This window comes from Acaromyces ingoldii (genome assembly GCF_003144295.1).
Source record: "Acaromyces ingoldii strain MCA 4198 unplaced genomic scaffold FA10scaffold_2, whole genome shotgun sequence".
Lineage (NCBI taxonomy): Eukaryota > Fungi > Basidiomycota > Exobasidiomycetes > Exobasidiales > Cryptobasidiaceae > Acaromyces > Acaromyces ingoldii.
The window spans coordinates 2,420,800-2,448,761 of record NW_020290248.1 but is presented as its reverse complement, the minus strand read 5'-3'; the positions used below and the strand labels follow the sequence as shown (position 1 = coordinate 2,448,761).

Below are 27,962 nucleotides of genomic sequence, written 5' to 3'. Positions count from 1 at the left end.
TTACCGTCACCACCAACGTGACCACAAGGACAGGGAAATGCACTCCAGCCTTGGTTCAGCCTCCAACTCCAGTACCAATACCAGCAACAGCGCCCACGCCCACGCCAACACTAACGCCAACACTCACGCCCATCCTGCCCACGCCTCCTCGGCTACTTTCTCCGTCTACTCGTCCTCTTTTCGTCCTCTCACTCACGCCGGCACCACGAGCGCCGCAAATAGCCAAAGCCTCAGCATTCCGCCCAACAGAGCCAGTTCTTCATCGCCTCCTACGTCTTCCTTGTCCACAACATCCACTTCGACCATTGCCACGACTCCTGGAAGCCAAGCAACTGCCACTCCGTCCTTCAAGGCCTTTGCAGCCAAGAACGAAGAACACAGAAGCAGCAACGGCGGTGGTAGCGGTGTCGGTGGAGGCAGCAGTGGCGGCGGCTCCTTCTCGGCTAGCTATCGAAATCCGCACCAGCAAGCGCCGGCAACGGCACCAGCCAGGGTCAAGGACTCGATCGAGTCCCAGCAGCAGCAGGATCAACAGGCAAGCTACCGGCAACAGGAGCAGGAGCAAGAGCAATCTCATCATCTGCATCAGTCAAGGACCGCTCCAGCAGCCATGCTGACACACGAGTCTTCCATGCGCTCCTCGGCTTCGGCTGTGCAAGACAACGACCGTAACGAGGCAGCGACAGCCGATGAGCGTCGATGGGACGAGGTCAACGGTACTGGCGGTCGTTCTTCGCCTCAAGAGGCGGGCGAAGCCTCGATGCAGAGGGAACCCCAGTCTGACGAGGAAATCGACTTTGAATCGGACGACGACGACGAGGCCCAGAGCGAAAAGCGTCCTGCTTCCCTCGACGGCCAGGAGGGAGCTGGCTCCAAGCGCAAGGCGCCGTATACCTCGAGCGTTGATGGCGGTGAACCAAGACAGGACAGCAACAGTGGCAACGTTAGCATGGCGCCCGCGCCTTCCTCGTCGGCCGCTGCATCGGCCCAGCCACCTCGTCTTCCGTCCTCGAGCAACTTCCCCCCACTAAGGAAGAGCTGTGACCGGTGCTTCAAGATGAAGACAAAGGTATGTATGCGTATTTTCCTGATGGAAAAATATCTGAAAGGGCCTAACACGATGTGTCCACTCGCAGTGTTCCCGAGCTGCACCTGGAGCAACGGGCGACGGACCTTGTGTTGGCTGTGTCAAGCGAGGGCATAAGGACTCGTGCATCACTTCTCGACCCGACGCTCCCTTCCCGCGAGCATCCTCGACGGCCAACAAGCGGGTGCGACGCGACGTGCAGAGTGGCGCAGACCCGGCATCAGCACCGCACCTGTTGAAGAGCAGTGGCAGCAGCAGCAGCTTACCAATGCGACATCCCAGAGAAACGGCCGATGGCGAGCTCGAGAGTGCCGCTACACCGTCATCGAGCTCAGCTGGGCGGGCCGAAAGCTCGCACGATCCAAAGAGGGCCTACGAGCGCTTCTACAGCCCCGAATCGCCCGATCTCGAGACGAGACGACCCGATGCAGCTCTTCTGCTGAGAAATACGGCTGCGGTGCGCAACGTCATGCCGATCGAATCTTTGACGTATGACAATAGCTCGGGGTCACCCCACCATCGCCCCCAACACGATGCAGCTCGTCTGGCATTCGGCCACGGCGGATTCCGCGGCAGTAGCTCGCATACTGGCCACGTACCGGTGAAGGCAAGAGCCATGCCGACAGCGTCGGCCAAAGTGCCCACGGCCGCGCAGCTTCGCACGCTCACAACGACTGAGCTGCGAGACATTGGCCTTCATGTCATGTCCGAGGTCGCGCGCCGAGCCAACACGCTAGCCGCGGAAAGCCAGCAGCATATACGGCAAGAGCAGTACATGCATCAAGCTATGCCATCCTCAAACATCGTACACCAGCAGGCCAATCTTGCGAGCCACAAGCTGCCGCAGCAGATCTCTCAGATCTTTCTCTCCAACTTTGAGCGACACGTCTGGCCGCTTCTGTCGCTACCACACCTGTCGCCTGCGCGTCTCAGAGCCACACCTCCCGATGATGAGACCGTCGTGTCGAATGCACTCACGGACATCGCTCTGGCCATCGGCATCCAGCTGCACGCATCGTCGCTTACGGCCTCGCAGACGGCCAACGCCGCTCAGGGGAAGATCTATCGGGCCTGTTTCGAGAGCGATGACACCCGTCGACAGCAGCAAGATCGCCAGGCTGAGGATGTCAAGGTATGGCTCGACGACGAGCAATGTCGGGCCTATGCGGTCAACATGGTCCGTAGTCGGGGCTCCAAGATTGGAGAAAAAAGCTGCGACAGCGTCCTGGAAGATCTCCTCCTCTTTCACTTTTACAGCATTCGGGGAGAACACTGTGCGGCCAGCGACTGTGCTGCGCGGGCACGCCGAGCCGTCCTCCGCCTGCAGGACTCGTGGCGGGGCGAAGCCGGCTGGACGGAGAACGAGGCTCGCTACCTCTGGCGGCGTGTCGAGGATGCAGACTGGCAGTCACCAGTGTCCCATGCTACGGGCCCTTATCCAAGCCAACTAGCGGGCGAGCCGCTTGTGCAACTTGACGATTCGCCCAGCAGGACTGTCGATGATGCATTCCACGCACTGAGCCACCTTCTCTCTCGATCGCTCACGCCTGGCGACATGCCCAACGACTTGCTCTTATCCAGATTTAGGGCGTCAATACCTGAGTCGCTGGCCTTCAGCTTGAAGAACGATTGGATGGACAAAAACGAGGCAGGCGCTACCGGCTGGATCAACGAGACAAGCATTGACCGATCTCAGCCAAGCTTAAAAGTGTCGATGTGCTTGGGTGTCTGCTTTGCACGTCTCTTGACGGCCATCAAGCCGCTCGTCGACGGCTACAAAGGCGATGGAATGACAGGCGAAGAGCCCCGACGGTGCTATGAGACTGCGTCCGCGATGACCTCGGCGACCATTCTAGCGCTCAACCTGTTCCCCGACATCGCTGCAGAAGCACTCAGATACGCCCACCACTCAGTAGCTGCAGCATGGTCCATGGCGGTCGCCAGCAAGCGGATGAGCAGCGAAGTGGGTAATGTCCTTGGCAAGCAGGTCCAAGACGTGCGCCAGCTCGCAGACCTCCTGGACAGCGTCTCTGGGACCAAGAATTGTCGTTTTGCGACTTTGATGCGTCAAGCGGCCGACTTTATGGAGGACACTCTCGAAGTCGACCTAGAAGAGCTTGCGAAGCAGGGCAAGCTTAGGAGGCTGATGCTTGGGGACACAACGGTCAGCGTCCCCACGGTCAACCCTGCCGGAAATCCCGTCGATGCTTCCACAGCAAAGGTCGGGCCGACTTCACGATAATTGAAAGCAAGCATGTACTTCTCTCTGCCACTAATATGCTGTTACTCCCCTCATAGATATCAGAGATACTACTGTAGAAATGAGAGTGATCCATCACTCCTCTCGATGCCTGATCATCCCGTGGCTGAGCTCGTCTGACGATATCGGAAGCGGAGCCTCCACGTGTGACATATTCGCCTCTTTGCTGGCAATCTTTGAAAATTTTGACACAGACCTGGTGCACTCTAATTTGAAGAATAGTCTGACTCGCACTACGAAAATCTCAGGTCTATTTTACAAATTCCGTACCAGGGCTCTCCGGGTGGCCTCCTTTCCCTTTTGCGTTCGTTCCCTCGCCCCCTTTTTTTTTCTCTTTGGTTTTGCTCCCCTCTGAAAAGTTGGATTTTGCTGCCTCTTCCTCCGTCAGGCAAGAAAGCACATTTTTTCGATTCACCCTTTGGCCCAGCGCAGGCGACTTTCCCACCCCCTCCTCCTCCTCCCCTCTATCCCCTCCTTATTTTTCTCCCTCCTGCCTCTTCGCTTCGCTTTTCTCGATTTGTTCAGTCACGCATCCGACAATCTCGGGCTCGAGTAAAGGAAGAGGAGAGGGAGAAAATAAAAAATCATCATCATCGATAGAGGAAAGGGGGACGTCGAGCCGGCTTTGCTATACCGCGAATCGAGAACGAGAAGCGAGCCACCCAGGCCAGTCGTAGGGAAAAGGATTTTGTAATATTTTCTTTTTCTTGTGAGGGAGTGAGCGCGCGCGCGCGTCTCTTTTGCATGGACACCGCTCGCCACAGAGGAAGCCGTTTGTTTCCCCCTGCTTGGCTTCATCGATTTCCCTCTCTTTCCTCCTCATTCCGAGTCGATCCATCGTCCATCCACCTTCCTGCCTTTAAGTAGGTCAAGGAAGGCAGTGCTAGAGGCAGATAACGGGGGCCGTTTCTTTCGAGGACGGAAGGGCGACATCCAATCTACCTCATCCCCCTCCACCAGAGTCTGCTTGCCATAGCCGATTGTTTCCTCGACGACGCGACGTTCGATTAGAGCAACGTCGTCGCCGTCGTTGGAGCCCCGGACCAGGGAGTTGATCATCATAGCAAATGGTCGGAACCACAACGCACGTTGCGACGGGCATTGCTGCAACATCACAGCGTCGTCTCAAGAAACTTGGATTCAAGCAGCTCCGTAAGTCATCTCTCTCTACAGTGGCGAACGCGCGCGCGTATCCACGAAAAATGGATTTCTGGGATGGCGTTTAGTCATGGCGCGCCTGCTCCCTACCTCTTCTTCGCCTTCATCTCTTGGCTGACCCATCGTCCATCTTCACAGTCTCGATTCAACGAGGGAGCTCAGGAGGCGGCCTTTCGCTCCTTGGCGCCACCGAGGCGGCACTTGAGAACGACGACCATGATCGTGGGCTAGGTGTCGATGCTTCCGAAGTCACCGTAAGTGTCACTTTCGGATCTGGCTCGACGCGTTTCTGGGGTGCATATTCCTTCCCTCCACCCCCTCGATGGCGAAAACTTGTGATCGTCTATTTCGGGCGGTAGTGCCCTCTCGCACCCTAAAAAACCTTCACCATCATCGCCATCGTCATCACAATTTCGTCTCGAAAAAATTCTTCTGACATGAATGCTGACCTTTTTAAATTTGCCTCTTTTTAGGAACATCACTTGCAAGCGGCGCTCTCACAAACACAACTTGCAAGCGATGCAGAGAGCTCAAAGACAGCATCTGCCCGACCAGCGTACCACATCCCGACACCGGAAGCCAAGCAGGTTCTTCAGGATGCAGAGTACCAGCAGCTGTATCCCCATGGCGCCTACTCGGACCCCGTCACATACCTCCGATCATCGCAGACGGTAGAAGAGTCGAACCGAGGTCCGGCGTACTGCCTTGATGAAGACGACAATGACTGGCTCCAAGATTGGAACAAGAAGGCCTCTGAGGCTCTCGCGGTCGCGCTCAAGAGTGCTCGATCGCCAATTGCGTCAGCAAAAGGGAAGGGGAAGGAACGGACAAGAGAGGAGATTGTCAACAGTCTGGTCGAGGAGAATGGCGACCTGCGCGTCATTAGCGAAGACGAATTTGAGATGGTTATCACCGTCTTTGAACGAGTCTCTGCCGAACAGGTCCCCTTCGCCCACCTCGACGTGTCGAGACTGCCATCACTAGAAGACTTGCTTCCCTCTTTCGACCCAAACTCTTCCCTTGCAGACCTTGCACAGCCCGAGCTGCCCGAACTGCCCTGGGAGCATCACACTCACGGCTTTGCATCCTCATCAAAGAGCGACGGGAGCAGCAATCACAACAAAGCCAATGGTTGGTCAATACACCAAAGGGGTCACGACAACGAGCGCTGGTCGCCCGACAACCCGTTCCGGAATCTAGCGAGCCTTAAAGGCGTCGCGAAGATTGTGTACCCTTGGTGGAAGCAACGGAGGGAAGAGAGGCAAGGCAAGCAGATTGTGCCAGCGCTCAACTTTGACGAAAGCAACGACAACGACCCCTATGTCTGTTTCCGACGACGCGAGGTCAAGACGATCCGTAAAACGCGAAAGACCGATGCGATGCATCTCCATAAGCTCATCAAGCTTCGCGCCGAGCTGGACCAGGCGGCCAAGCTCATGAGCCTTGTCGTACATCGAGAGAGGACGAAGCGAGCATCTTTGGCTCAGGATCGGGTGCTGTGGGAGAAGGCGCGCGATCTGCTGGAGGTCAAGCGGACGTGGAACATCGTTGGTCCGAATAATGGAGCGGAGGATCTGGAGCTTGTGTCGGGAGAGCGCCGAGCAGAACACTCGCATGGCGTGTCTGGCGCCCCAAAGAAGAAGAAGAAGGTCGAGGAGCAGCAACAAAACAACGTTGTCAAGCTTCCAAATCGCAAGCCGACCAAGACGACATCTGGCGAGGAGACTGCTTCAGCTGCTGCCTCTGTCACGTCGGCAACAGCATCTGGTCCTGCTGCAGCCGCCTCGCAAGGATTTGGCCAGGCGATCCTCGAGCGTGTCCAGGCAGTGCAGGCATACATCGAACGCGAGTGCCAACGGAAGCGAGACAGCGACGTCGGGTGGGAAGAAGGTACGGATGCGGCAATGCATCCGTTTCCAGTCCCTTCTCGGCTTCGTTTGTTTCGGCCCATCCACTCAGATCCGCCGACGGCCGAGTGGTCCGCTTCTCAACGGCAGCAGCAGCAACAACAAAATCAGGCCCCATCGAGCTTCGCACCTTGGTCCAGCTCGTCACCATCGAATCGGGACTCGAAGACGGGCCCCGTCTTTCTTCCGCCGCACCCTCGCGCTGGCAAGCCGCCGTCCTTTCGCCGACGTGTTGGCCGCGGAGGTCGCGTGCACCTCGATCGTCGGCTTCCTACGCCAAGTCCTGTCCCGACCAGCTTGTCTGATTGGCCGCGCGCTCTCCCTCCGGTCCGACAAGGACGCGGTGAAGATGGGGCACAAGGGGAGGCCTCGAAAACGACGAAGAATGGCGACGGAATGAATGCAAGCGATAAAGCAGGCACTGCGCAGCACCAATCTCTCCTCAGGAGAGCTGCCCCTCTCACGGGACCATTTGCTTTCTCGCCCTCGCTACGTCCGAGTCTCCTAACGTCTTCCACCACACCCGCTCTGCTTACATCTACCGGTCCTTTTGCTTCGAGTGCGGCCGGCCCCGCGTCTTCAGAACGGCCCTACCACCACTCCTCGGATGCGTCGAGCTCTTCGTCAGCCTCTAGTCAAGAGTCCAAAGCTTCTAATACCACTTTTGAGCGAGCTGCCAGCACGCAGCCCACCGATGTGGACGAAAACGAGGTTGACGACGATGCACATGAAAATGGTGCAAAGGATGACGAGGAGGACGAAGGGAGGAAAGAGGCTCACGATGTTGAAGACGACGAAGATGAGGAGGAGGAGGGTGAAAAGGATCTCTCAGAGCAGATGGAGCGCGACGCTGCGTTTTGGAATGAAGAGGATGAGGAGCAGTGGCACAGCCTCCAGGAGAAGTGGCGATATGATCACGAGGGCGGCCAATGGGCTGGGCTGGGGCTCTGTGGTCTTGGCGGCATGGAGGACGATGATGAGGCTGTCATCGATGACTTTGACCAGCGGTTCCTCAAGTACCGCATCACACTCTTGGAAGAGTCGGATCTGATCAAGCTGTCGACGGTGGTGACGAACGTCAACATGGCTCAGGCCGCTGTTGAGGCAATGCCTCCGCAACCGACCGGCTATTCCATCTTCCGAAGCGACGGTGCTGGTCACGTCTATCATCAGCAGCAGCTTCAAGCCCAACACCAAGCCGCTGCCGCCGCTGCCGCAGCCCAACAACAGCAACAGCAGCTTCAGCAACAACAGCTTCAGCAGATGCAGCAGGCCCAGCTGCATTCTCTCCCTCAGCAGCATGCTTCCTTCCCGATGCAGCAGCAACAGCAGCAGCAAGCCGCAGCGGCAGCCGCAGCTGCTGCCGTGGCGGCGGCAAACGCAGGAGGCGCCAACGGGTCAGGAGCGGGCTTGCATTCAGTCGCGCGCGCTGCTCACACCAACGTCGGTGGTCCCTTGACGGCGCTGCAGCAGCAACAGCAAATGTACCAAGCGCAACTCCAGCTCGCACTACAGCAACAGCAGCAACGCGCGGCTCAAGCTGCCGCCATGGCTGCTGCCCAGCAGAATGGCGGCGCTCAGTCGCCAAACGGTGGCATGGGTGCGGGCGGTTCTTCACCAACTCCGCGACCACGTTCAGGACAGATGCAGCATGCGCAGCCTCATCCTCTGTCTCAGTCATTTGGAAATGGCGTCGGGACCGGTGTCTCCTCGGCAGGTTCGAACATGTCTGACGCTGCAAGCCCCATCAATGCCAACGCATTGGCTGCGCAGCTTCGTCAACGCCAAGAGTGGGCTGCTCATTCGTCGATGTCGCCGCCGCAATTCCCACAGGGCATTCCTCAAGGCGGATGGAACGTGAATGCCGCAGGAGGCGTTCCGAGTCCACAAATTCAGGCACAGTTCGGCCCCAACAGTCGACCTTCATCGTCTCAAGGAGGTACACAGACGAACCAAGGGCAGCAGAGGTCGTCACCACTTCTTCAGAACGGTGCTCCTTCATTCCAGGCGGGCCCAGGATCGAGTCCGGGACAGAACCACGCTTTACCGATGAGTCTTGCCAATGCCGCTGCTGCCGCGCAGCAGCAGAGGAACGGCCAGTCGATGGGATCTGGCGGCGCACAGCAACGACCAATGAACAACGGCTTCATGGCCAACGGCATGCCTCAGGTAAACCCACTGGCCGCGGCAGCACTGCAACAGCAGCTTCAGGCTCAGCAGAATCAGCAGCAGCACTCGATCGGCCAGCCTGGAAACCAACAACAGACGACGGTCCAGCAGCTCAACCAGCTTGCTGCGAGCGGGCAGCTGAGTCAAAGCTCCCTGCTAGCCATGCAAGCCGCCCTTTCTGCCAACCAGAACCTGCAGCTGAAGCTACCGCCGAATCGGACCCGGGCTCTGCAGATCGCTCAGCAGGCTGCCAAAAATGCTCAACAGCAGCAAGGCTCGCCGACACCGCACACCGGGATGGGCCTGATGCAAGGCTTGCAGCAACCGCAGCAGCAACAGCAGCAAGTAAGCAACAACTTTGGAGGACAGCAGGCTGCCGCCGGCGGTGGTGGCGGCAACCCGCTCGTCATGGGAAATGGTAACCAGGGTCTAGTGGCAGGGGGAGCGACCAATTCTCCGAAGGCGAAGGGGAGGACTTAGTTGAACATCTCTTGTGTCTGTTTTTCCATATTTTGTCGATCATGCATTCTCACCAATCTCGCCACTCTCATCTTGGATAGCTTCGCTTCGCTCTAGCTGTCCCTTTCGGTGTTTTTCTTTTTGATGTTTCCTCACTCTATGAAATATCTAAACCGCTTTTGTATTTTTGTCATCTCTTCCATGGTCTGTTTGCCTGATTTGCCCCCTTGTAGCGACTGAGCTAGGTCGTGATAAGGGAGGCAGCCCGACATAAGACAGAAGCCCAAACGGATGCGAAAAAAAAAAGAAAAAAGAAAAAGAAAGGTCTCACTGGGACTCGAACCCAGGTCCCCAGAAGGACTATCTGAATACCTTGGACACAAGGATTTAGCTTCAGAATCTGATGTGATAACCACCTACACTATGAAACCCGATTCTTGTGTCGATCGAATTCATGTACAACTATAACTTGTTTACAGAAGAAGGTCATCGTGGGTTGCGATGAAGCCAAAAAAAGGTCTTCAAAGGTCACATCCCAACTCACTCTTCTTCGCGTCGCCTTTGCGCCCTAGCACCTATTCTGCGCGCCTGCTCCTTCTACGCCTCTTTCTTCTTCAGATTTGCGCTCTCGTTCCTCGACTTTACCCCTTAAGCCCACGTTGAGGTCAGAGAGGGCGACTTGGACAGCTTCCAAGTCGTCTCTCGATCGTTTCGTGCGTGCCACAACATCGTCCTGGCGTTTGAGTCACATTTTTAGTACTGCGGGGCCGGTCAAGCTTCGCCGCCCTCGACCATGGCTGCGGTTGCCAAGCGGGCGCCTGCTTCGCCTTCGTCGTCATCGCTCTCGCCTTCGCCACCTCAGATCGATGCTTCCATCTTTGCGTGCCCCTGCCTCAATGTGCGCATCAGCGTTCCATCTGAAGACAGCCCAGGTGCGACGTCAACGGAGCCCACGAACACGCAGCACGGCCAAGCGAACAAGGGTTCCCGAGAGCCGTTATCAGTGACTCGCATCATCTCGTCATTAGATGTAGTGCAGGGATGCAGGATCACAGTGGTGAGTTGGCTGGCCCTTCTTGCTCATCTCTCTCTTGTGCCCCCTATGAAAACGCGAGAGTGGCTCACACCTTTTCCAGGCCCAGCCTCTTGTCACAACGCGCGAGACCATTGGATCAACGCGCGAGACCATTGGATCAGCGACTTCATCGGATGCAAGAACCCCTGTGGCGTTGCGCTGCCTCAATTGCGGCGTGCCTGTATATGCTGTCAACGAGCAAAAGTCATCAGAGAAGGACACCAACGGCACGGCCATCGCGACTCCGGAAAGCCAATCGACACCGCTCCCCGTTCGACGGGGAGATCAGCTCTGGATCTTGGACAGCTGCTTGAGCGGTGTCCGTACCATTGAGCGGACAGCCAGCTCGCAATATTTTTCCAAGGCTTTCGGGCTCGTCGTGCAAGAAGCTGCTCCCAAAAAGGACAGTGGGAAGAGCTTGACTCGTAACGACGGCGAGGAGGGCCGCGGCGATGAACAAAGCTGGAGACAAGAAGAGCTAGACGAAGAGGAGGTAAGGTCACCGCGCAGACGGCGTCAGGTAGCCCCGGTACAGCAAGGCACTGGCGTCTCTTCGCCTATGCGGTCGGTCACAGCGACGAGGAGCAGTAGTGGCAGTGGCAGTGGCAGCCGCAGCAGCAGCAGGCATCTTCCTCAAGATGACCAGAACGACGTGGACGTGGACACGCTGCGTCTCCTGGGCGATCTTCTACCACCCATTCCCTCGCACATCGTCGTCTCCGCTTCTTCTTCTTCTTCTTCTTCTTCTTCCTCCTCCTCCTCCGCGTCATCAGGAACACCTCGGCGAGCCAATGCGACGAGTGCTCAGTCTCCTCTGAAGACCCACATCGAGAGTGTCGCACAAGCTGAGCTTCGCGCTATACGACAAGAGTCTCTTGACGAAGTCTACGAGCTGCTGAGGCAAAGGCGAAGGGAGATTGTTGCTCGCGAGGCAAAAATTCGAACCGAAGCGCTCAAGCTCCTGGCCAAAGTCGAGCCCGCCAACGTTGCCTCTTCCGTGGCGAATCTGGAATATATCCCCGTCTCTGGACAACAAAAAGCGTCGCCGTCAATCTCTATGCCGCAGCAACAAACACCCTCATCGGCGGCCACCCAGTCCGTCACAGAAGGCTCGCCACTGTTTGAGAGGAGAAAGCCCACGGTGCCGTCGTCTCTGGGCGCCACTTCGTCCTTTGGGACCTCTCTTGGCGACAACAATGGCACTCCTACCTTTTCATCGTCAGCAATGCCCTTCGCACAAGGTCTTCGAGCGGGAGCGAAGTCGACAAGGACTGAGCAATCAACAGCAGCAGGACCTGCATTGTCTTCGAGCGTTGGTGCTCTCTCCGCCTCTTTCGCCATGCGAGGAAGGGACCCGCCTCCTGCACTCAGCGATCGTGCTCCTCCGACCACGGGAGACGGCAGCACATCCACTGGCTCGCAAGACATGCGAGGGACGTCTTCGAAGGATGACGCGACTTCTTCTCCGGGCGAGGATGAGGAGAGAGAGAGGGAGAGACAAAGGGAACGGGAGGAGGATGAAGAGGACTGGTACGCCCACAAGAGACGGATGAGGGAGCGCTACCCGCACGCAGACCACTCAGCCTTGCCCAGCGCGGCCAACTCGGACGATGAAGAGACCGGCGTGAGGCTCAAGGGAGGCTGGGCTCACGAGGACGATGACGATGACGAGGGTAGGGACGTTTGGCAAGGAAGGAGAGACGAGGAGAGGAGGGGTAGAAAAGAAAGAAGCAGGAAAGAGGATGAAGAGAACGAGCAGAAAGAATACGATAGAGAGGGAGGACTCCGAGGTAGGGGACGAGGAAGAGGAAGAGAGAGAAACGTGGCATTATCTTCTTCGATGAATTTGGAGGAGAAAAGTCGTGCTTTGACGGGCATCAGCGAAGGAAGTGCCGGCGCACTCTTATCACCGACCAACTCCAGGAGAGAAGGGCCCAAGAAAGGAGCACTGAAAAGCAGCAGCTCTTCGACCGATGCCACAACTACGTCCACCCCGGATGCCTCTAAAAGGGCGAGCAAGGATGCAAAGAGCGCCTTGCAGTACGTCTCCGGCGTCAAAGTGGAAGCTACGTCCGAGAAGAAGGTCATGTTTGCAGACAATGCCGAGGAGGTTGGTCAGGGCGCATTCGTGGCCGACGAAGAAGATGAAGATGATGAAGACAGCACTACCGAAAAGAGACTGAACTATACAGAACCGGTCGACGAAGGCGCCAACGCCCTCTTTGACATCGACGAGGACATTGACGAAAGTAAGATTGGAGAGGACAGGAACGGCCAGGAACGAAGCACGGAAGAATCCGAGAACGAGCTGAGAAAAGGACAGGAGGAGCTCCTGGAAGAAGAGGCGAAGAAAAGAGGAGCGGTCGAAACGATGCAGACGGGCGAGGAGGAAGCAGGTTCGGGAAGGACAGACGACCTTCCCTATGAAGAACACATTGCTCAATCGGTTCCGCACGTAGGATCGTTTGCTGCTCTGGTCGAAGCGCAGTCTGCCCAACCTGGCAGTGCATCTCTGCCCCGTCGCGATAGCTTCGGCTCAGGAGTGCAGGGCATTCGCTCGCCGGACAGGCATGTGACAAGCCACGGTGACTTTGATCCCGCCTCGCTGCGACTCGACGGTCGCCAGTCTCAAAGCGTCGTCCCACCACAGAGAGGTGTAGCGGACGTCGACTTCAACACGACTCCTAGAAGAGGTGGTGCTCTTCCCAACTTCTTCCCCAGTGACGACAGAGGAGGTTCTAGGGCAATGATGGGCTCTAACATTGGCTTCCGTGTGGCAGTGAACGAGGCTGAAGCGCGCCTAAGCGGACTGTTGGCCCCACATGCGCCCTCTCACCGAGATTTGTGGACAGGTGCGGGGAGGTGGAAATCAGCGTCCGGCCGCAACTCGAGCAAGGAAAGGGCAAAGTACATTGATGAGGATGCCGAGGATGAAGGTGAAGAAGACCTGGACGTGGACAACAATGACGATCAAGACGATGGCAATGGAGGTCGCTCCTGGCGACGCAGACGCCAGGCTGCAGCGAAAGCCGCCGCAGCTACTACCATCAGCACAAGTGATGAGACAAAGTTCGCCCCCAGCTCGGTGCCCATCGCCATCACCTCACCCCCCGGAGGTCGCTCATTCGGTGGCCGAGGTGGAGCATTTGCTTCTTTCGCCCCTGGCTCGAAAGCGTGGCAGCGCGATGACACCTCTGGCTTTGACTTGGAGCCTAAGACATCACTGCCATACCGAGAGAAGAAGATGACACCTTCGCTTCGAAAGGCTACGCGCAGAGTGTCACAGACCGCATCGGCTGCATCAACGCTTCCTACGATTGCAGATGCCGCCGAGACGACCTCTTCAGCATCGTCCTCTGCCGGCACCACGCGGGGCAGAACCTCACTGCTCAGCTCCCAGCCCTCAGGCGAGGAGTCTTTCAAGCCCGGCAAGCCCCCCATGCCAACAAGACGAAGCTCAGGGAATGTAAATGCTGCTGTAGCGGCATCAGCCGCTGCGATGGCTGCAACGTCATCGTCGAAAGCATCAGAAGTCGCCATGGCGGCGGCCGGGAAGAAGGAAGCCAGCAAACCTACCATTGGCTTTGACCCGAATGAGGCAAGCGTCTCAATGCGCTCGCCTATACCGACCTCTGCCGCCATTGCAACTCCTCAAGCTGACAAGTTGGCTGCACCTGATTCCGGCAAGGCGACGCCTATGACATCGTCGCCATCTTCGACTAGCAGTGCTCGCCGTTCGCCGCAACCGCCCTATGTTGCACCGCCTCCCCCTCGCACGACTAATCTTCGGCTGCAGCCTGATCCCGCGCTAAGACCTGCACCTCTCACACTCTTTGACGCCGCCTGCGATGACACCCTGGCATCCAATGAGGTCGGAGAGGAGGAAGAGACAGACTATGCCAAAGTGCTGCACTTCATGCATCGCGTTGAAAGGCTCAAGATCAACAAGCGCACCGGCTGGCTGCACCACCGCATCGAAAAAGCGGAGAGTATTGCCGATCACATGTACCGAATGGCACTGCTCTCGCTGCTTCTGCCCGGCAAGGAAGAGGGAACTTCTGATGAGGGAGTGGGCAACGATGAGAAAACGCTCTTGGACCTGGGCAAGTGCGTACAGCTCTGCATTGTACACGACCTGGCCGAGGCAGAGGTGGGCGATTTGACGCCAAAGGACGGTGTTGATCCCAAGGAGAAGCTGCGCAGGGAAGCCGCCGCGATCCAATATCTCGTGCATGACCTTTTGGGCAGCAGTGCCGCAGGACTGAGGATCGAAAGGCTGTGGAACGAGTACGAGGCGAGGGAGACGGCAGAGGCAAAGGTGGTCAAGGATCTCGATCGCTTCGAGCTCTGCCTCCAGGCAGTCGAGTACGAGCGCGAGAACGACATTCGTGACCTCCAACCCTTTTTCCTGAGGAGTATCAATCTCATCACTCACGTAAGTTTCGCAAATTTGGCCAAGTTGGTCTCTCTTTCCCGGCCTTCCTTAGACTAATACTTTGCGCTCAACAGCCTCGTCTACGCCAGTGGGCAATCGAGCTGGCAAAAGAAAGGCAAGAGCTATGGGAAGGCAGAGGAATTGCATACAAGCAAGCCTACCCCTGACGTCCCGGCTGTCGAGACATGAAGTCAATTCCATCAAAAATAGCCAACGTTGTTGAGCTGTAGATATAGCAAGCGAAACGAAAAGTCAATGAAAGATTCTAAAGTGGCGGAGAAGCGGTGCTTTCAGACCGAAGATGATCAGTGACAAGGACGAAAGCGCCAGGTCGGCTGTAAGCAAATACCGCAGTGTTTCTAATTGGGGCGAACATGAACGAGAAAGAGGGAAAATTGAGACACCATTACAGCAACGGAAGGCAAGCTTAAGCGCCTCAGATTTTTCAATCCTCCTCCGTCTTCTTCGGTGCTGCTCCGAGCGACTACAATCAGCTCGAAGTAGGCAAAGTCCATTGCCACCCGTTTGAAAACACAACAATGCTCGAGTGCACTTTGGCATTGCACCGTGCCCCGGGTTGGTCCGAACGCCTCTTTCTTCAGCAACGAACTGATCTGTTGAGTACAAAAGCAATGTCTGGAAGATCGGACTAGGTTACTGAGAAGCTGTCAGCCCGCCATCGCCGGGCAGGTAACTGTGGCTGTCTGCTTCCGTCGAGCTCTATTGCTAAACTGCAGCAGGCAGCTCTGGCCATGGCCAAATTTCAATGTTCGGCGTTGCAGACTTGCTATATTGTGCTTGGGCTTATTTGCAAGTCTGCAACGCCGAACATTGAAAGATCCAATTTAAGCATTCGCCTGAAGTTGCAGAGAGTAGAGCGTCTTCACTTCGGAGTACCGACCCTGATTCGGTGCGTGATAGATGGAGCCCTGGCGCTAACACTGTTTGCATCTATCACACACCGTGACCAGAGGACACATCGGGAAAAACGTTGGTGCGTGAAGAGGACCAACCCCTCGTCGCGACGAGAGAGCGCCTTTCTCATCTCCAAATTGCTCAGAATTTGCGGTCATTGCAGTCGGAGCTCATAAACATTCGGATTTGCCTGTTCAATGAGCAGCGTTTGCCGCTAGGTAGGTCCGAAGAAGCTGCGATGGGCAGCCACGTCTCGATGGACCGTCGGCAAAAGCATTCAGCACGTGGGTGTCGGTAAAGTGAGACCTCCACCCGACGCCAATTTCCCGAACGGGAAGAGCGGGCCCGGTGCAGGCCCATTAGTCTACTTCACTCGAGCAAATAGATACAGTAATGCATTACAATGAACGACGGGGCTATCAATCAAGGATTATCGATCTTATGCTGCCTTGCTCTAATTGACGCAAGACGACCAAAAGCCAGTACTGGTACATGCACAGTATCGAAGAAGGGGTCAGGTAAATAGTGAGAGGAATATTTTGTATATCACGCACGGGGAATGATAGAGTGTTGGGAAGTGTCCTCTATAGGTGAGCCAAGGACTCGACACGAAGACGGTCTCGGAACCGACTTTTTTCTCCCTCTAACCACTTCTCTCCGTCCTGCTCTCACCCTTTTTTCGTATTCCTTTTTTTGGTTTTTTTCTTCGCACGCAGGCAGGCCGCTCAGCACATTATTCTGAAGACGCTTTGCTACTTTTCAGCACGCATTTGCATTATTCGGTCGGCGATAAGGGACAGCTCCAGCATCGATTACAACCTCGCGATCCTAGCATTGGAGGTTGTGTTATTGATGTAAGGCGGCCCTTAGCACTGCTTCATAGAGGATCGTGGTCAATATTAGAGTAAGGCGTAATTGGGCCGGTGTCTGGTGGTCCCGAGGCGGGTTGCGGAGGCTCGCTTCCGGCAGAAAAAAAAATCATGGCTCAACGGGACCAGCACCAGCACATGCATCAGCACCAGCACCAGCACCAAGAGGCTGCAGCGTCCGGGCACTTTGACATCAGTCGCAGCGGCATCGGTCCTGCGCCCGGTAGCGTGGCACCCCCGCCGCAAATCATCGTCGACGGTGCAGCACCTGCATCAGTTCCACCATCAGCAACAGCAACAGCAACAGCAGCAGCAGCAGCAGCAACGGCAATAGCACCATCATCAGCATCAGCGAATTCGCACCTGTCGCACTTTGCTCCTTTTCCCTCAAATCCATCGCCCATACCCTCTGCATCTTCTTCCTGGTCCAACACCGCGCAGCCTGGCTTCTACACTAATCAGGCCAATACCTTTCTGACATCTGCCTCCGCCGCTGCCCCGGCTTTTGCCCTCGTCAATCCTCCGTCGTCCATCGCCGCATTCGATCCGTCGTCTGGCAGGGGCGACGTCGACCAAAGCGCGACGTCGTACCCTCGCACCACGCACAATGACCCGTCCAGCTCTACTCACCACCTCGAGCAAGCCGGCTGGACGAGTCGGGCTCCTTCGACGTTCAATGACGTCCCAGGCCCCAGCCAGCATCGTCAGCCCGTGACTGCGGTGAGTGTGCCAGAGTTCAATACGGCTTTGAAGCGTTGGAGGCTGATGTTCTCGATGCCGTCGCCCAGACCTTGCGCAAAGCGACCTCGACAAGCAACGCTAGCATTGGTGGGCCGAGAACCCAGATGGGAGAGCGACCAAGGGCACCGAAGCAGCCGTCAACGTCGCTTGCCCAGGCCATGACCGACGATGACGACGAGATCCAAAGTTCTGCCAGCTCCTCCGCTGCGGTCGACCATGCTGGCAAGGGCGCCCCAGTTCGAGCACAAGGGCCCGCAAATGCCCCGACGACCGATGACACTGCCGCTTTGGCTGTCGCTGCAAATGAGAGCGCGACAGAGGCAGCCGCTCGTAAACAGAACACGGCCTGTGATGCGTGCAGGAACCGTAAGGTTCGCTGCCATCGGATTCAGGGAGAAGGCAAGGTAAGTTGAGCTTGTTTCGTCTTTTGAGATCGTCACCCGCATCGTAATTGACCGCTCTTAAACGACGACAGTGTCTACATTGCAAGGCAAAGGGGATAGATTGCACGTAAGTCTCTCGGCGCCTCAGATGTACAACACCGCACTCGATTCTGATGCCCCTTCTCTCCACGCAGCACAATATACGTTCAGCTGGCTTCGACGGGAGCAAAAAGGCCCACCAAGCGTGCAAAACAACAACCAGGCGATGCTGAAGGGTGCGTTTTGCGGCAGTGTGTCTCTTGACGGATCCTATCAGCTGACTTTCCCACTTCAGCACGACGATCGCAGACGATCAGAGTCTCATTAGGTACCTCTTGTTGAGGGATGCAGACTACGGAAATGCCGTCTCGGGTCTCTCCTACGAGCCTCCCGGGTCGACGCCGCCTGCAGTCTCTATCGTCATGGCACGGAAACCGACCGTAATGACTGGTGCCCCAACCACCGCCGCCGAGTCGAGACTGTCCAATGCCACGGCTCGAGCCGCATTTGTAGCGGACCTTGTGGAGACCTACTTTTCCATCGTCCACATTCGCTATCCTATCATCGACGCCGATGAATTCCGATCGCGATTCTTCAATCACACCCCCGAGCTTGGCGGGCCACCTCCAGATGTTTTGGTGGCCGTGATCCTGGCCTGGGGTGCAAAGTTTACCGAGAATCCGATCATCGTCGCCGACAGACTTGAGGCTGCCAACGAGCTGACTCCGTCTCAATGGCAAAAGCGGCAGGCATCTGCCGCGGACGTTGGCCCAGCGAGCGAAAGCAACAAGGTACAGCGACAGTACGGCGAGCAAAGGCTGAGAGCACAGGATCTGCATTCATCATCGGCGAGAAATCAGGCGCGCATCGTCGGGCGCAGCCGCATTGCCCAGGACCTCATTGTCAAGGCTCAAGAGGTCCTGGACCGTAACAAAGCCCATCGCCATGCCACAGTCGACAATATCAAGGCCGCAGTCATCATTCAGGCCCTTTTTTGGCAGCAGGCCGACGCTTCGGAGGATGACACGACGACAACGCAAATCTCACAACTGAGACCAAAGCCACGAAGGGGTCTGTACATTTGCAATGGCATCTGGATCATGTGTGCCATCTCGCACCTCATCGAACTCCGTATCCACCTCAAGTCAACCCTCGCCACAATACAGGACGAATCGGCAAAGACTCAGCTCGCCATGACGTGGTGGATGGTCTGCATGATGGATGCACACATGAGCGCCTTCTACCGCCGAAAGCCTCACCTCGACTTTGAGGACTATTCTTGCGATCCTCCAGAGCCGCCCACGGGGCCACAACATTCTGGGCCAAATCCTCTCGCAGCCTCGCAACAATATCGGTGAGTCTACATTGAATTGTGGATGAGGTCGTGCTCGCCTGACTCGCCTCTGCACAGGATCTGGCTCGAATCGTCCCAAGATCAAGTTGAGATGATGCGCTACGTCTGTGAGACGCTGTGGAGACCCCGCGCGCAGAGCGAAGGCATCTCCGCCAAGAAGCTCGACAAGCTCATGAGGCTGGCTAATCATTGGCGTAACAAGCACCTCGCCGTCGTAGGAGCACCCTCACCATCGTGGCCCTCTCACTGGAATTTCGCCGATGCTGTCACAGCTTGTAGCTCCGACTTCAACTACTACATCGTCTGGATCCTTATGTGGGAGGCCATCGACGAATACGGCGTTTACGAGCTCAAGCAAAGGGCTTCAATGGAAGGGACCGCATCTTCGTCAAACTTTCCCTTCTTCGGCCTCGCAGTAAACCCGCACGCCTCAAGCGCCCCTTCGATTCGAGAGCAGCTTCTCCCTGGTCACCCGGGTGTGGCCAGTTCGATCGACCCAGAATTGGACATCGCAAAGGTCGAAGCAATGGTGCAGACTGTTCAGGAGGAAGCTTTGTTCGCAGCGCTTCGGGCTGCCTCATTGACGCAAGTGTTGTGCGACAATGGCTACCTTAGGCTCGAAGCGGGCATTATGAAGGTTTCCATGACCGAGGCAGGCTACTGCCTCTCGCGATTCAAGAGGCCCGAGATAACGTCGATCATCGATGGATTGAGACAATATGGCCAAGCCTTCGAGGAATGCTACGAACAGGCCAATGAATTAGAGAGACGTGCGTATCTTTCTCCTTTTCTTCTTGTAGAGACGATGCTGACTTCTTCCTACAGTCGCCAGTGCCTACATGTCCATAGGGCCAGACTCAGGCTTCTCAGGAGGGGACGAAGCGATGGCAGAAGCGGAGCGACACTATTCGGCCCCCTTGGCGATCCCAGGCTCCAGCACCGAACCCGGGATGGAATTTCAACGAAGCGCTGCTGGCGTGTCTTCTTCAGTGCCCGGCACAGGATTTCGACCAAATAACGCAGCTCATGCCTACTTTGACGGCCAAGGTCCGGCTCAGCACCCACAGCATGAGATGCAGCCACATCCATCCTATCAGAGCATGGCTTCTGCTCCCATCGCTACGTCGTACCCACCATCCTCGTCAAGCTACTTTCACTATGCCCCCCAACAGCAACCAAACCAAATGAGCGTACGAAGCAGTCATGAAGCTTCGCAGAGATTTTGATCTCCATGTTCACCTCTGAATCGCTTCACCATCATGAGCCCTTTGCTCCTTTTCAGGGCGCTCCAGTCTAGCTCTCATCCTTATCATCTTTTACACCAATTTGCTCATGTCTGTACCATCAAGAATAGTCATCTGTCCTCATTGCCAATCATTCTTCTCGCACTGACTGACGCGTTTGCACATCACTGGTAGGGTACACCTCCAGATTAAGCTATCTTCGTGTCCACGTTCGTTCATCAGAGATGTCGCAAGTTTTGGGTGGCATGTCGGGCGACGTTTTTGCTTGCCTCTTCTTCTTGCAATTGCCATCATTTTCCGCTCGCTTGCGATCGGTGAACTGAAGGTCAGGATGGCGCCAGCTGTGGCAATCTCGTCTCCGTCTTCGTGGACACCAGGCTCGACGCCCGCTCTCGACAATGCGTCGATTCCGGCGTTCATCTCGCAGAACCTCGGCCAATACAGCCCTTACTTTCCGCAGTCGCAGTCGTACGACGAGCCACCGAGCCATTGCGAGGTCATCTACGTGCATCAACTGGAGAGGCATGGCAGCCGCTACCCAACCAAATCGACGTATCGGGGCCTAGAGGAGACCCTTAGGAAGATTGCCAAGCACCTGAAGAAGACGAAGGACGATACAACTGGATCGTGGGAACGAGGAAACGAAGGCGGTGATGATGATGATTATGATGAAGGCGAGGGAGAGATTGAACGACACAGCCGAGGACTGGACCCATCATTGGCCTGGCTGCGTGGCTGGACGTCCAAGAAGAAACGCGAGGATGGTGGACTTCGGAACAAGCTTGGACAAGACGAGCTGGTGCCATACGGCCAGTGGGAAGGTTACCTGAGTGGATGGACCTTTCAGCAACGTTACGGTCATCTCTTCGAACAGACGGAGGCGCAAGTAGACATCAATCGCAGCTTTGAGAGACCAGGAGTGGCCGAGTGGGCATGCGAGGCGCTCGCAGGCTACTCGACGCTTGCGCAACACATCTGCCGATGGTCGATGGATCTGATCGCTCCACAGGAGAGCAAAGACGACGATCGACGTGCAATCCATAGCAGACCCTTTGTGCGAGCGTCAGGAGCCGAGAGAGTCGTAGCAACCTCGCGCTTCTTCCTTGAAGGATTCGCTCAACGATCTCTGGACGCATTCCGACATGCCCAGCCCGTTAGCAGCGCATGGCCCCCTTCTGACCGCGCTGACCCTCGGGTGCCACAGGGCAGGATGAACGTACTGAAAAAACCAAAGCCACATAGAAGCATTCCAAATTTGCCTTGGCCTGACGTTGTCATCCCGGAGGCGCGAGGCCAGCATGGCTCCAACAACACACTCGATGTTTACACTTGCAAAGCATTTGAGCAACTTTACCGCGATAATCCGCACTCAGAGGGCGCCAAATTGGAGAGAAAGCTGCAAGACCGTCAAGCGCGGCACACTCGAAAGGAGCTTCAGCGCCGATTTGGGACCGACCGACGTGGACGAAGACTCAGGCTGACCACAGAGGACGTTATGGCGCTCGCAAACGTTTGCGCGTTTCACACAGTCGCCTCGCTTGATCCTTATGTTTTCTCATCTCCAACTTCCTCGTCCGACGAGAACGCTCCAGCTACCTCCCCTTTCTGCAGCCTCTTTGAACCTAATGACTTCCACAACCTGATCGAAGCTTCATTTGACATCGAAAAGGCGTACGGATTCGCCTCGGCCAACCCACTGCGCCGATCGCTGGCCATTGGGTACTGGAGGGAGGTCTTGGCCCGAATGAAGGGCGAAAAGCCACTTGTGATCCCAAGCCCAACGAGCATCAATACCACCCTGGATCTGGACGAGACAACCTTTCCAACTTCTCACTCTGGTGACGCCGGACAGACACAAGAGTCGAGAGCATTTGTTGATTTCGTGAGTCTGCGCTTGCACGTACCCGGGATTGTGACGAAAAAAGAAATCTGACAGAGAGCACCAATAAAGACACACGATAATCAACTGGCGCCTGTCGTTGCCTCGCTTGGACTGTCACACTTTGGAGGATCAAAGAAGTCAAATGGCTGGAGGACCTCTGCGACAACGCCGTTCGCTGGTCGACTAACGATCGAAGAGCTCCGTTGTTCTTCACAGGAAGGGGAGGACGCAGAGAGGAAAGTGAGGATCTTCGTGAACGATCTGCTCGTGGCACCCTTTTCCCAGGATGCATTCTACGCCGGGGGACAAGGTGGAGCAGTCTGCAAGGATGCAAAGCTATGCTCATTTGACGAGTTCGTCAATACGCTCGCCGCTTGGGCCGAACAGGATGACGAATGGGAAAAGTGCTACCGCTAAGCAGAAAGACCGCATAGAGATCGTCAAGAATGTCATTAGATTTGTCTTGTCCCGTAACACTTCATTATTCAAATCACCTGGCGGGAAGTCTGGTCGCAACCAAACGTCAAAGAAGTAGGAAAGATGTAAAAGGTATAGAAGAAAGTAGGTCGTCCCTCACTACTTAACGTTGCCCCTCTCGACGAGTGTGCCGACGAGTCGTAGGTTGGAATCGAAGCTTTGGTCCTTGACGAGTCTGCCAGCTATGCTTCTGCTCCCATTGCTGCCCGCGCTATCGCTACTGGGGATCGTCAGACTGTGCTGTTGTTCATTCTTCAACACAGGCGAAGCAGCAGAAGAGGCTTTCGCTTTGTTGGCGGCTCCAGACGAATTGTCCCTAGAATGCCCAAGCTCCGTTACTGAGCTCGATCCTGGTCTTTTTCCCATGGTCGTCGTTGGCGCAGCGGCCGTCGTAGCGACATTTTGATGACTTACGCTTGCGCCTGTGGCATTTCCGCCACCAGGCATCTCAGATCGCAGCCTGTTTGCGAATTTATCCACGCGTGGTTTGGCATGGCTGTTTGAGACAACTGTCCTCGCGTTCAGTTGCTGCTGAGGTTGAGGAGAGCCCATCGCAGCCGACGAGGAGGTACCTGTCAATGATGCCCTCCTCTGCTGTTGTTGCTGCTGCGAGCTTGACATGACTGGTGATCCCTGCTGCTGCTGCATTTGAGGAGATGTTGTCGATCTCGATGACCGGAACGCGGCCACACTCGAAGCATGAGGAGAGGCACGCTGCTGAGAGGCCGGGGTCGTGCCCGACGACGGGGACGGTGAGTAGTAGTTGTTTGGCTGGATCTTGTCGTGGCCCCAGTAGGAGAAACTTAGCTTGCTCTGTCGAACATAGCGCTCCGGATCCAAGGTCCCCGCTTCCGTCTCTTCCGAAGCGTCGCTTGCTCCATCTTCTCCGTTCGCCAAACGCTCCTCGTCCTCGTCGTTTTCCTCCTCATCGACTTCGAGCAGATCTCCAGCAGCAGCAGCAGCTGCTGCTGCCGCGGCGGCTGCCTCGTCATCGCCCATCTTGGGCACAGCAACGGCCTTCCACGATTGCACCGCAACAAACTTGTACAAATTCCTCGTCTTTGCCCTCAAGGTCGTGTGCCGCAACGCTTTCAGACGCTCCTTGCTCTCCTTTGTCCGATTCGCGAAGTCTTCTTCGCCCCCTTCGCCTTTTATTCCGCCATCGTACGCTGCCTGGACTTCGCCCTCTCCTTCCTCATCAGGCCGAATCGCCACGGAACTGACCATGGGCAGCGCTGTCACGCCCACGCGCTGGCACCTGAGCTCGACGTCAGAGAAGCGGACGAGCCAAATGTCACGCTTGGATCCCATGTTGGGCGCCTTTGTCGACGTCTTGTCTTCGCTTCCGAGAAAGTCGGACAGCCGGCGGTACGAACGTTTGCTCTTGAGCGCCGACCGAAGGCTCGAGACGGCGGGCGAAGACGAAGACGTAGCAACAACCGTTGAAACCGGAGGGTTGGTCGACAGGGACGTTGGGGAGTTGGTCGACGTCGTCGTCTGCTGTTTTGAAGAGGAAGAACCTGCCAGGAGCTGCTGTTCCTGCTTCTGGGCCGACTCGCTTAATGCCCTCTTCGGTGCTTCTTCATACAGTGCCCTCTCCTCGATCAGCAAGCGATCCTTTTTAGGCTTTAGGACACTCTTGTCTGAGAGGCCTTCGATCCGAGCAAAGGCGTCTCGCGTCTTGTCCCTCTCCTCGCTGCTGACCTTTTCGTCCTCGACGGACCGAACAAGTCTCTCGACATCGACAACCATGCCGACCGTCGACTCAAACTCATAAGTGGATGGATCGGTGTGGAAGAGGAGGTTCTGGAAAAGAAGCGGGTACTTGAGCAGGCGCTGGAAAGGCATCGAAAGGAGAATCGACAGCCCGCATTCGCCTCGCTCGGCCGCTGTCGCCTCGAGTGACTACAATGGGATAGGAAACAATGATCAGAAGAGGTTGTGGGGGGGGGGAGGGCAAAGCCTGCTTTGGCACTCACTGCAATCGCTCTTCCGAGGGCCACCGTTTGGGTCAGGCGCTCCCGCTTAATCCTCTTGCCTCTCATCGCCCTCTCCATCAGCGCAGCCTCCTCGAGATAATCCAGCGCTCTTTCCAGGTGGACGACGTAGTTGTGATAATGCTTCAAGACGTACGAGTACCGACTGAAGACGTCTGCCAAGCTCCTGACCAAAGGCCACTGCTCCTCGTAGCGTGCCTTGAGGGCTTCAGAGAGGAGCGCATGCCCTTCGTATAGTCCATCCGAGACAGCCTCTAGGACAAGTCGCAGCGAGAGTGGAAGAGGGACCGAAGGCCCACCATGGTAGCCAGCTTGGGAGTTGACGACCTCAGAACCAGAGGTGACATTTGCTGGCTTTGCTCGCGAAGCGCTCCATCTCTTCTTCTGCGTTGCCGAGGGTGTTGCTTTGCCTGCCTGGCGCGGCGGTGCTGTCGGTGATGACACGGTGGGAGGTGCAGGTGCAGGTGCAGAGACGCTGTTGACGATGCTCGAGCGACCATTTTTCAACGGTCGGCTGCTCGAGAGCGAAGAACGACCAAGCTGAGCCCCATTGTCGGTCGAGGATGGGACTTTGCCATCGGCGCTTAGGTCGCGCTCCGACCTCATGTAGCGAGCTGCGATGGGTAGATCTGCAGCACTGTCGGCGACCAGGCCGTCAAGCGTGTTGTTGTTTTGGTGCGGGCTCCCGTAGCTGACGTCGTTTGTCGCCGCATGATTCGCCCGTTTTGGATCCGATGTCGATGAGGGATACTCCGCTGTCTTTGGGGAGCCCGGAGGACTGAATCGAAAAGGGTGAAGGAGCGCCTCGCAATACAGGTCCTTTGTCTTCTCCAGATCCGCCACGTAGCGCTCCTCGCTGGCAACAATCTCCCAGAGGACCTCTTGCCGGGTGCGCTCCCTCGGCCCCAAATTGGCAACGAGGTCGTCGTGGGTCATCTCGCTCCAGCTTGGCCCTCCCAGCGTCTTTGCCCCCACGCTGGCCCAGCCCGACGTCGTCAGGAGGCTGCTTCCTCGGCGAGAACCTGGTCGGCTGCCGCTGCCACTGTCACCAAAAGCGGGCAGACCGAACGAAGAGCTTCCTGTTGCAAAGCTCTGTGGGCTACCCGATCGGTAGTGGGGCCCAGCATAACCGCCGCCGCCGCCAAAGGGAATTGTCGAGAAACCGCTGCCACTGCCACCGCTGTCCTGCTGATGGTGTCCATGCGACAAGCTGACAGAGCTTCCCATGGCCGCAGGCGGGGAGATGATGGGCATGTCCCTCCTTTGCGCTGTGGACGGCGACGAGGCGGAATTAGACCTTCGAACGGGCTTCTTGGATGAGCCCGATGATGCCACCCGTTCAATGGGCTGGCTCCCCAGAGCAGTTGGGTGAGACTGCGGCGATGGAAACATCTGAGAGCTGCCTCCGTTGACGGAAACGTTGGCGCTCGTCGTGGACGTAGATTCCAGAGGCTTGGATATACTGCGAGCCCTCGCCGAGCTGGCCAAGGTGGGTCTGGCAAAGCTCGACTGTTGTTGCTGCTGCTGCTGCTGCTGCTGTTGCGAACCTGCAAAGGAAGGATACGTCGTCGAGGAAGCCGAGCTCGGACGGGGCGGCAATTGGACGGACGATGTCTGGCTAGGGGAAGGCGGTCTTGCGGGCTTCTTTGGCGAAGGAGCAAAGGCGACCGTCTTGCTGCCCCCACTTGAGCCGCTGGCATCTCGGGCGTCTTTGGACTTGTTCGCAGACCCACCCGGCATCCTGTGCATCACTGACGACGTTGGCGGCGAGAGGCCCAGGCCCGAGTCGTGGTCTGTTGCTTCCCGGGTAGATCTGAGTGGCGTGAACATTGCACCTGCTGCGCTGTCGTTTTGCAGCATGTAAACCTCCCGGTCCTCTGCAGCAGCAGCCATCACGTCTTGCTCGCTCGTATCATTGACTCGAATGCCAGGCGCGGTGTCCTGCGGCGCATGGTACCTTGTCTCTCCGAGAGCATCGCCGCTGCTCGTGTCTACCGAGATTCCGCTCGAGGCGTGGGGGGTTTTTTCCTTTGGCGCAGTTGAAAACCACGACAGGCTGCTCTTCTTGTCGTCCGATTTGCCATTCGAGGCCGATGGTCGCCCTGTGCCTGCTCCTCCCCCAGGCCCATTTCCGGTCAGCGTCTCGTAGCGAGCAGTGAGCGCTTTGACCCGTTCGCCCGATACGCTTCTCTGTTGCGTCTGTTGCTGATGCGGCTGATGCTGCGGTGCCTTGAAGTCTTTGAAGTCCTGCGGCGATGTCGTGGGCGGGCTCGTGGGCGTTGAGAAGCGGCCAAAGAATTTCTTCATCGCTGCTGGCTACTGTCAAAGGGGCGCATGTATAGCAGATGGGGATGGGGGAGAAAGAAGGGACGGAGGGATTGCGTAAGGCTGAGAGGGGAGCTGGGGTATCTCTTGAAATGTTCGCTTGGATAGTGTGGTTGAGGGACACGCACACAGTGGAAAGTCGGAGAAGAACGAGAGGGTATACTGCAGTCGAAGGTGGTCGTTAGGAAAAGTCGTAGGCGGTACTGTGTTCGTCGCTGCTCGTCTCTTGCCGAGAAAGGAGAAATGGCGAGAAGGAGAGGCAGAGGGAGGCGGACGCAGACTAGTGTTGGCCTCTTCTTCACAAGAAAGACCGACCAGAGGATTGACACACACGCCTGGGACACGCGAGGAGGGGCTCGAGTGTCACTTTTGGCCCTTTCGACTTTTTTAGGCTCGTCACGCGCTCGCACGTACCCGGCGCTGTCTCTCAGTCTCTCTGTCTCTGCTTTTCCCGAGATGGCCAAAGGGGAATAGCGTTGCAAGCCTTCCTATTAGACAAGAAAAGGCATAGTCTAGAACTGAGCAGCCCGAAGAAGTTGACCAATGTCTCCCCGCCACGCCGTCTTTTCGCAGGCAACGTCGAGTGGAAACCAAGCCCTGGCTCGCTCGTCCATTTCCGGCCACTGTGACTCTTCGCCCGCCGCGCCCCGCTCAATCTGCACCTGGTGCGCAGTGTAGACGGCCCGTGGCACAAAGTCGTCCGAGCTTGGGTCTGGTGAAGGAGAGTGTTTGTGCGGCTTGTGATCTCGAATCGAGTTTGAGGGGCCAGGTTGCTGTTGCTGTGCGCTGGGACGAAGACCAGCTTGACGATGAAAGTCAGCATTGCGCCGGCTCCTCTCACTCACTCCCCATTTGTCGCCTCGACTTGAGTTCTGCTGCAAAGTAGCTCACCCTCTTCCCACATCTCCCGGATCGCTGCGCTCCTCGAATCGGCATCGCTCTTTTCGACACCGCCCTTGGGCAAGACGTATTTGCCATCGTGCTTCCTTGATGTTACCAAGCAGATGTGCACCGCACCGTCTTGGTCACGACAGAATGGCAGCGCGACTGCCACCTCTCGTGGTGTGACTATACAATCGATGAGCATCCTCTCGTTCCTCATTTCCATCGCTCGAACTTATCTCACCCTTTTCTTTGGTCATGGCTTTTCCCTCTGATGTTGCAAGAAGAAAGCGCGCACGCTTTC

The 27,962-nt window shown here is 56.7% G+C and overlaps 8 protein-coding genes and 1 non-coding gene across 9 annotated transcripts; 5 read left to right on the top strand and 4 right to left on the bottom strand.

Moving 5' to 3' along the window:
* The first annotated feature begins 1,735 nt into the window (after window positions 1-1,735).
* FA10DRAFT_265857 (hypothetical protein) lies at window positions 1,736-3,392 on the top strand. Its single transcript, XM_025521241.1, has one exon. The coding sequence runs from the start codon at window positions 1,791-1,793 to the stop codon at window positions 3,327-3,329; it is 1,539 nt and encodes a 512-aa protein (XP_025379247.1). The 5' UTR covers window positions 1,736-1,790; the 3' UTR covers window positions 3,330-3,392.
* A 395-nt stretch (window positions 3,393-3,787) lies between these two features.
* FA10DRAFT_81806 (hypothetical protein) lies at window positions 3,788-4,280 on the bottom strand. The gene has a single exon (XM_025525723.1). It carries the CDS (start codon window positions 4,143-4,145, stop codon window positions 3,873-3,875), a length of 273 nt encoding a protein of 90 aa, XP_025379246.1. The 5' UTR covers window positions 4,146-4,280; the 3' UTR covers window positions 3,788-3,872.
* Window positions 4,281-4,414: 134 nt separating this feature from the next.
* On the top strand, window positions 4,415-9,061 carry FA10DRAFT_284951 (hypothetical protein; the record flags this gene model as incomplete). Its single annotated transcript, XM_025523956.1, has 3 exons — window positions 4,415-4,499; window positions 4,644-4,759; window positions 4,979-9,061. 3 exons carry the CDS (start codon window positions 4,415-4,417, stop codon window positions 9,059-9,061), a joined length of 4,284 nt encoding a protein of 1,427 aa, XP_025379245.1.
* Window positions 9,062-9,362: 301 nt separating this feature from the next.
* FA10DRAFT_t18 lies at window positions 9,363-9,471 on the bottom strand. Its single transcript has one exon. It is a non-coding gene; the product is annotated as a tRNA-Gln (tRNA).
* A 122-nt stretch (window positions 9,472-9,593) lies between these two features.
* Window positions 9,594-14,826, top strand: FA10DRAFT_265855 (hypothetical protein). The gene is made up of 3 exons (XM_025521240.1): window positions 9,594-10,097; window positions 10,177-14,550; window positions 14,625-14,826. Exons 1-3 carry the CDS (start codon window positions 9,834-9,836, stop codon window positions 14,715-14,717), a joined length of 4,731 nt encoding a protein of 1,576 aa, XP_025379244.1. The 5' UTR covers window positions 9,594-9,833; the 3' UTR covers window positions 14,718-14,826.
* Window positions 14,827-16,095: 1,269 nt separating this feature from the next.
* FA10DRAFT_265854 (hypothetical protein) lies at window positions 16,096-20,238 on the top strand. The gene is made up of 7 exons (XM_025521239.1): window positions 16,096-17,054; window positions 17,123-17,479; window positions 17,551-17,585; window positions 17,653-17,733; window positions 17,793-18,851; window positions 18,909-19,621; window positions 19,677-20,238. The coding sequence occupies exons 1-7, from the start codon at window positions 16,446-16,448 to the stop codon at window positions 20,075-20,077; spliced, it is 3,255 nt and encodes a 1,084-aa protein (XP_025379243.1). The 5' UTR covers window positions 16,096-16,445; the 3' UTR covers window positions 20,078-20,238.
* A 65-nt stretch (window positions 20,239-20,303) lies between these two features.
* FA10DRAFT_300586 (phosphoglycerate mutase-like protein) lies at window positions 20,304-22,442 on the top strand. The gene is made up of 2 exons (XM_025524868.1): window positions 20,304-21,977; window positions 22,047-22,442. The coding sequence occupies exons 1-2, from the start codon at window positions 20,427-20,429 to the stop codon at window positions 22,392-22,394; spliced, it is 1,899 nt and encodes a 632-aa protein (XP_025379242.1). The 5' UTR covers window positions 20,304-20,426; the 3' UTR covers window positions 22,395-22,442.
* Window positions 22,393-27,101, bottom strand: FA10DRAFT_265852 (hypothetical protein). Its single transcript, XM_025521238.1, has 2 exons — window positions 24,434-27,101; window positions 22,393-24,359 (listed from the first exon to the last, which is right to left on the bottom strand). The coding sequence occupies exons 1-2, from the start codon at window positions 26,756-26,758 to the stop codon at window positions 22,554-22,556; spliced, it is 4,131 nt and encodes a 1,376-aa protein (XP_025379241.1). The 5' UTR covers window positions 26,759-27,101; the 3' UTR covers window positions 22,393-22,553.
* Window positions 27,102-27,106: 5 nt separating this feature from the next.
* On the bottom strand, window positions 27,107-27,949 carry FA10DRAFT_265849 (hypothetical protein). The gene is made up of 3 exons (XM_025521237.1): window positions 27,903-27,949; window positions 27,668-27,844; window positions 27,107-27,578 (listed from the first exon to the last, which is right to left on the bottom strand). The coding sequence occupies exons 1-3, from the start codon at window positions 27,916-27,918 to the stop codon at window positions 27,289-27,291; spliced, it is 483 nt and encodes a 160-aa protein (XP_025379240.1). The 5' UTR covers window positions 27,919-27,949; the 3' UTR covers window positions 27,107-27,288.
* Between the last annotated feature and the right edge of the window lie 13 nt (window positions 27,950-27,962).

Excerpts from the sequence above, each read along its gene's own strand:
- FA10DRAFT_265857 (XM_025521241.1), top strand. The coding sequence starts at position 1,791 with ATGTCCGAGGTCGCGCGCCGAGCCAACACGCTAGCCGCGGAAAGCCAG.
- FA10DRAFT_81806 (XM_025525723.1), bottom strand. The coding sequence starts at position 4,145 with ATGAAGCCAAGCAGGGGGAAACAAACGGCTTCCTCTGTGGCGAGCGGT.
- FA10DRAFT_265855 (XM_025521240.1), top strand. The coding sequence starts at position 9,834 with ATGGCTGCGGTTGCCAAGCGGGCGCCTGCTTCGCCTTCGTCGTCATCG. Across the intron at positions 10,098-10,176 it reads AGGGATGCAGGATCACAGTG|GCCCAGCCTCTTGTCACAAC; the intron begins GTGAGTTGGCTG and ends CACCTTTTCCAG. Across the intron at positions 14,551-14,624 it reads GTATCAATCTCATCACTCAC|CCTCGTCTACGCCAGTGGGC; the intron begins GTAAGTTTCGCA and ends TGCGCTCAACAG.
- FA10DRAFT_265854 (XM_025521239.1), top strand. The coding sequence starts at position 16,446 with ATGGCTCAACGGGACCAGCACCAGCACATGCATCAGCACCAGCACCAG. Across the intron at positions 17,586-17,652 it reads GCAAAGGGGATAGATTGCAC|CACAATATACGTTCAGCTGG; the intron begins GTAAGTCTCTCG and ends CTCTCCACGCAG. Across the intron at positions 18,852-18,908 it reads GCAGCCTCGCAACAATATCG|GATCTGGCTCGAATCGTCCC; the intron begins GTGAGTCTACAT and ends GCCTCTGCACAG.
- FA10DRAFT_300586 (XM_025524868.1), top strand. The coding sequence starts at position 20,427 with ATGGCGCCAGCTGTGGCAATCTCGTCTCCGTCTTCGTGGACACCAGGC. Across the intron at positions 21,978-22,046 it reads CGAGAGCATTTGTTGATTTC|ACACACGATAATCAACTGGC; the intron begins GTGAGTCTGCGC and ends GCACCAATAAAG.
- FA10DRAFT_265852 (XM_025521238.1), bottom strand. The coding sequence starts at position 26,758 with ATGAAGAAATTCTTTGGCCGCTTCTCAACGCCCACGAGCCCGCCCACG. Across the intron at positions 24,360-24,433 it reads CCCTCGGAAGAGCGATTGCA|TCACTCGAGGCGACAGCGGC; the intron begins GTGAGTGCCAAA and ends ATCCCATTGTAG.
- FA10DRAFT_265849 (XM_025521237.1), bottom strand. Across the intron at positions 27,579-27,667 it reads CCGGGAGATGTGGGAAGAGG|CTGGTCTTCGTCCCAGCGCA; the intron begins GTGAGCTACTTT and ends TTCATCGTCAAG.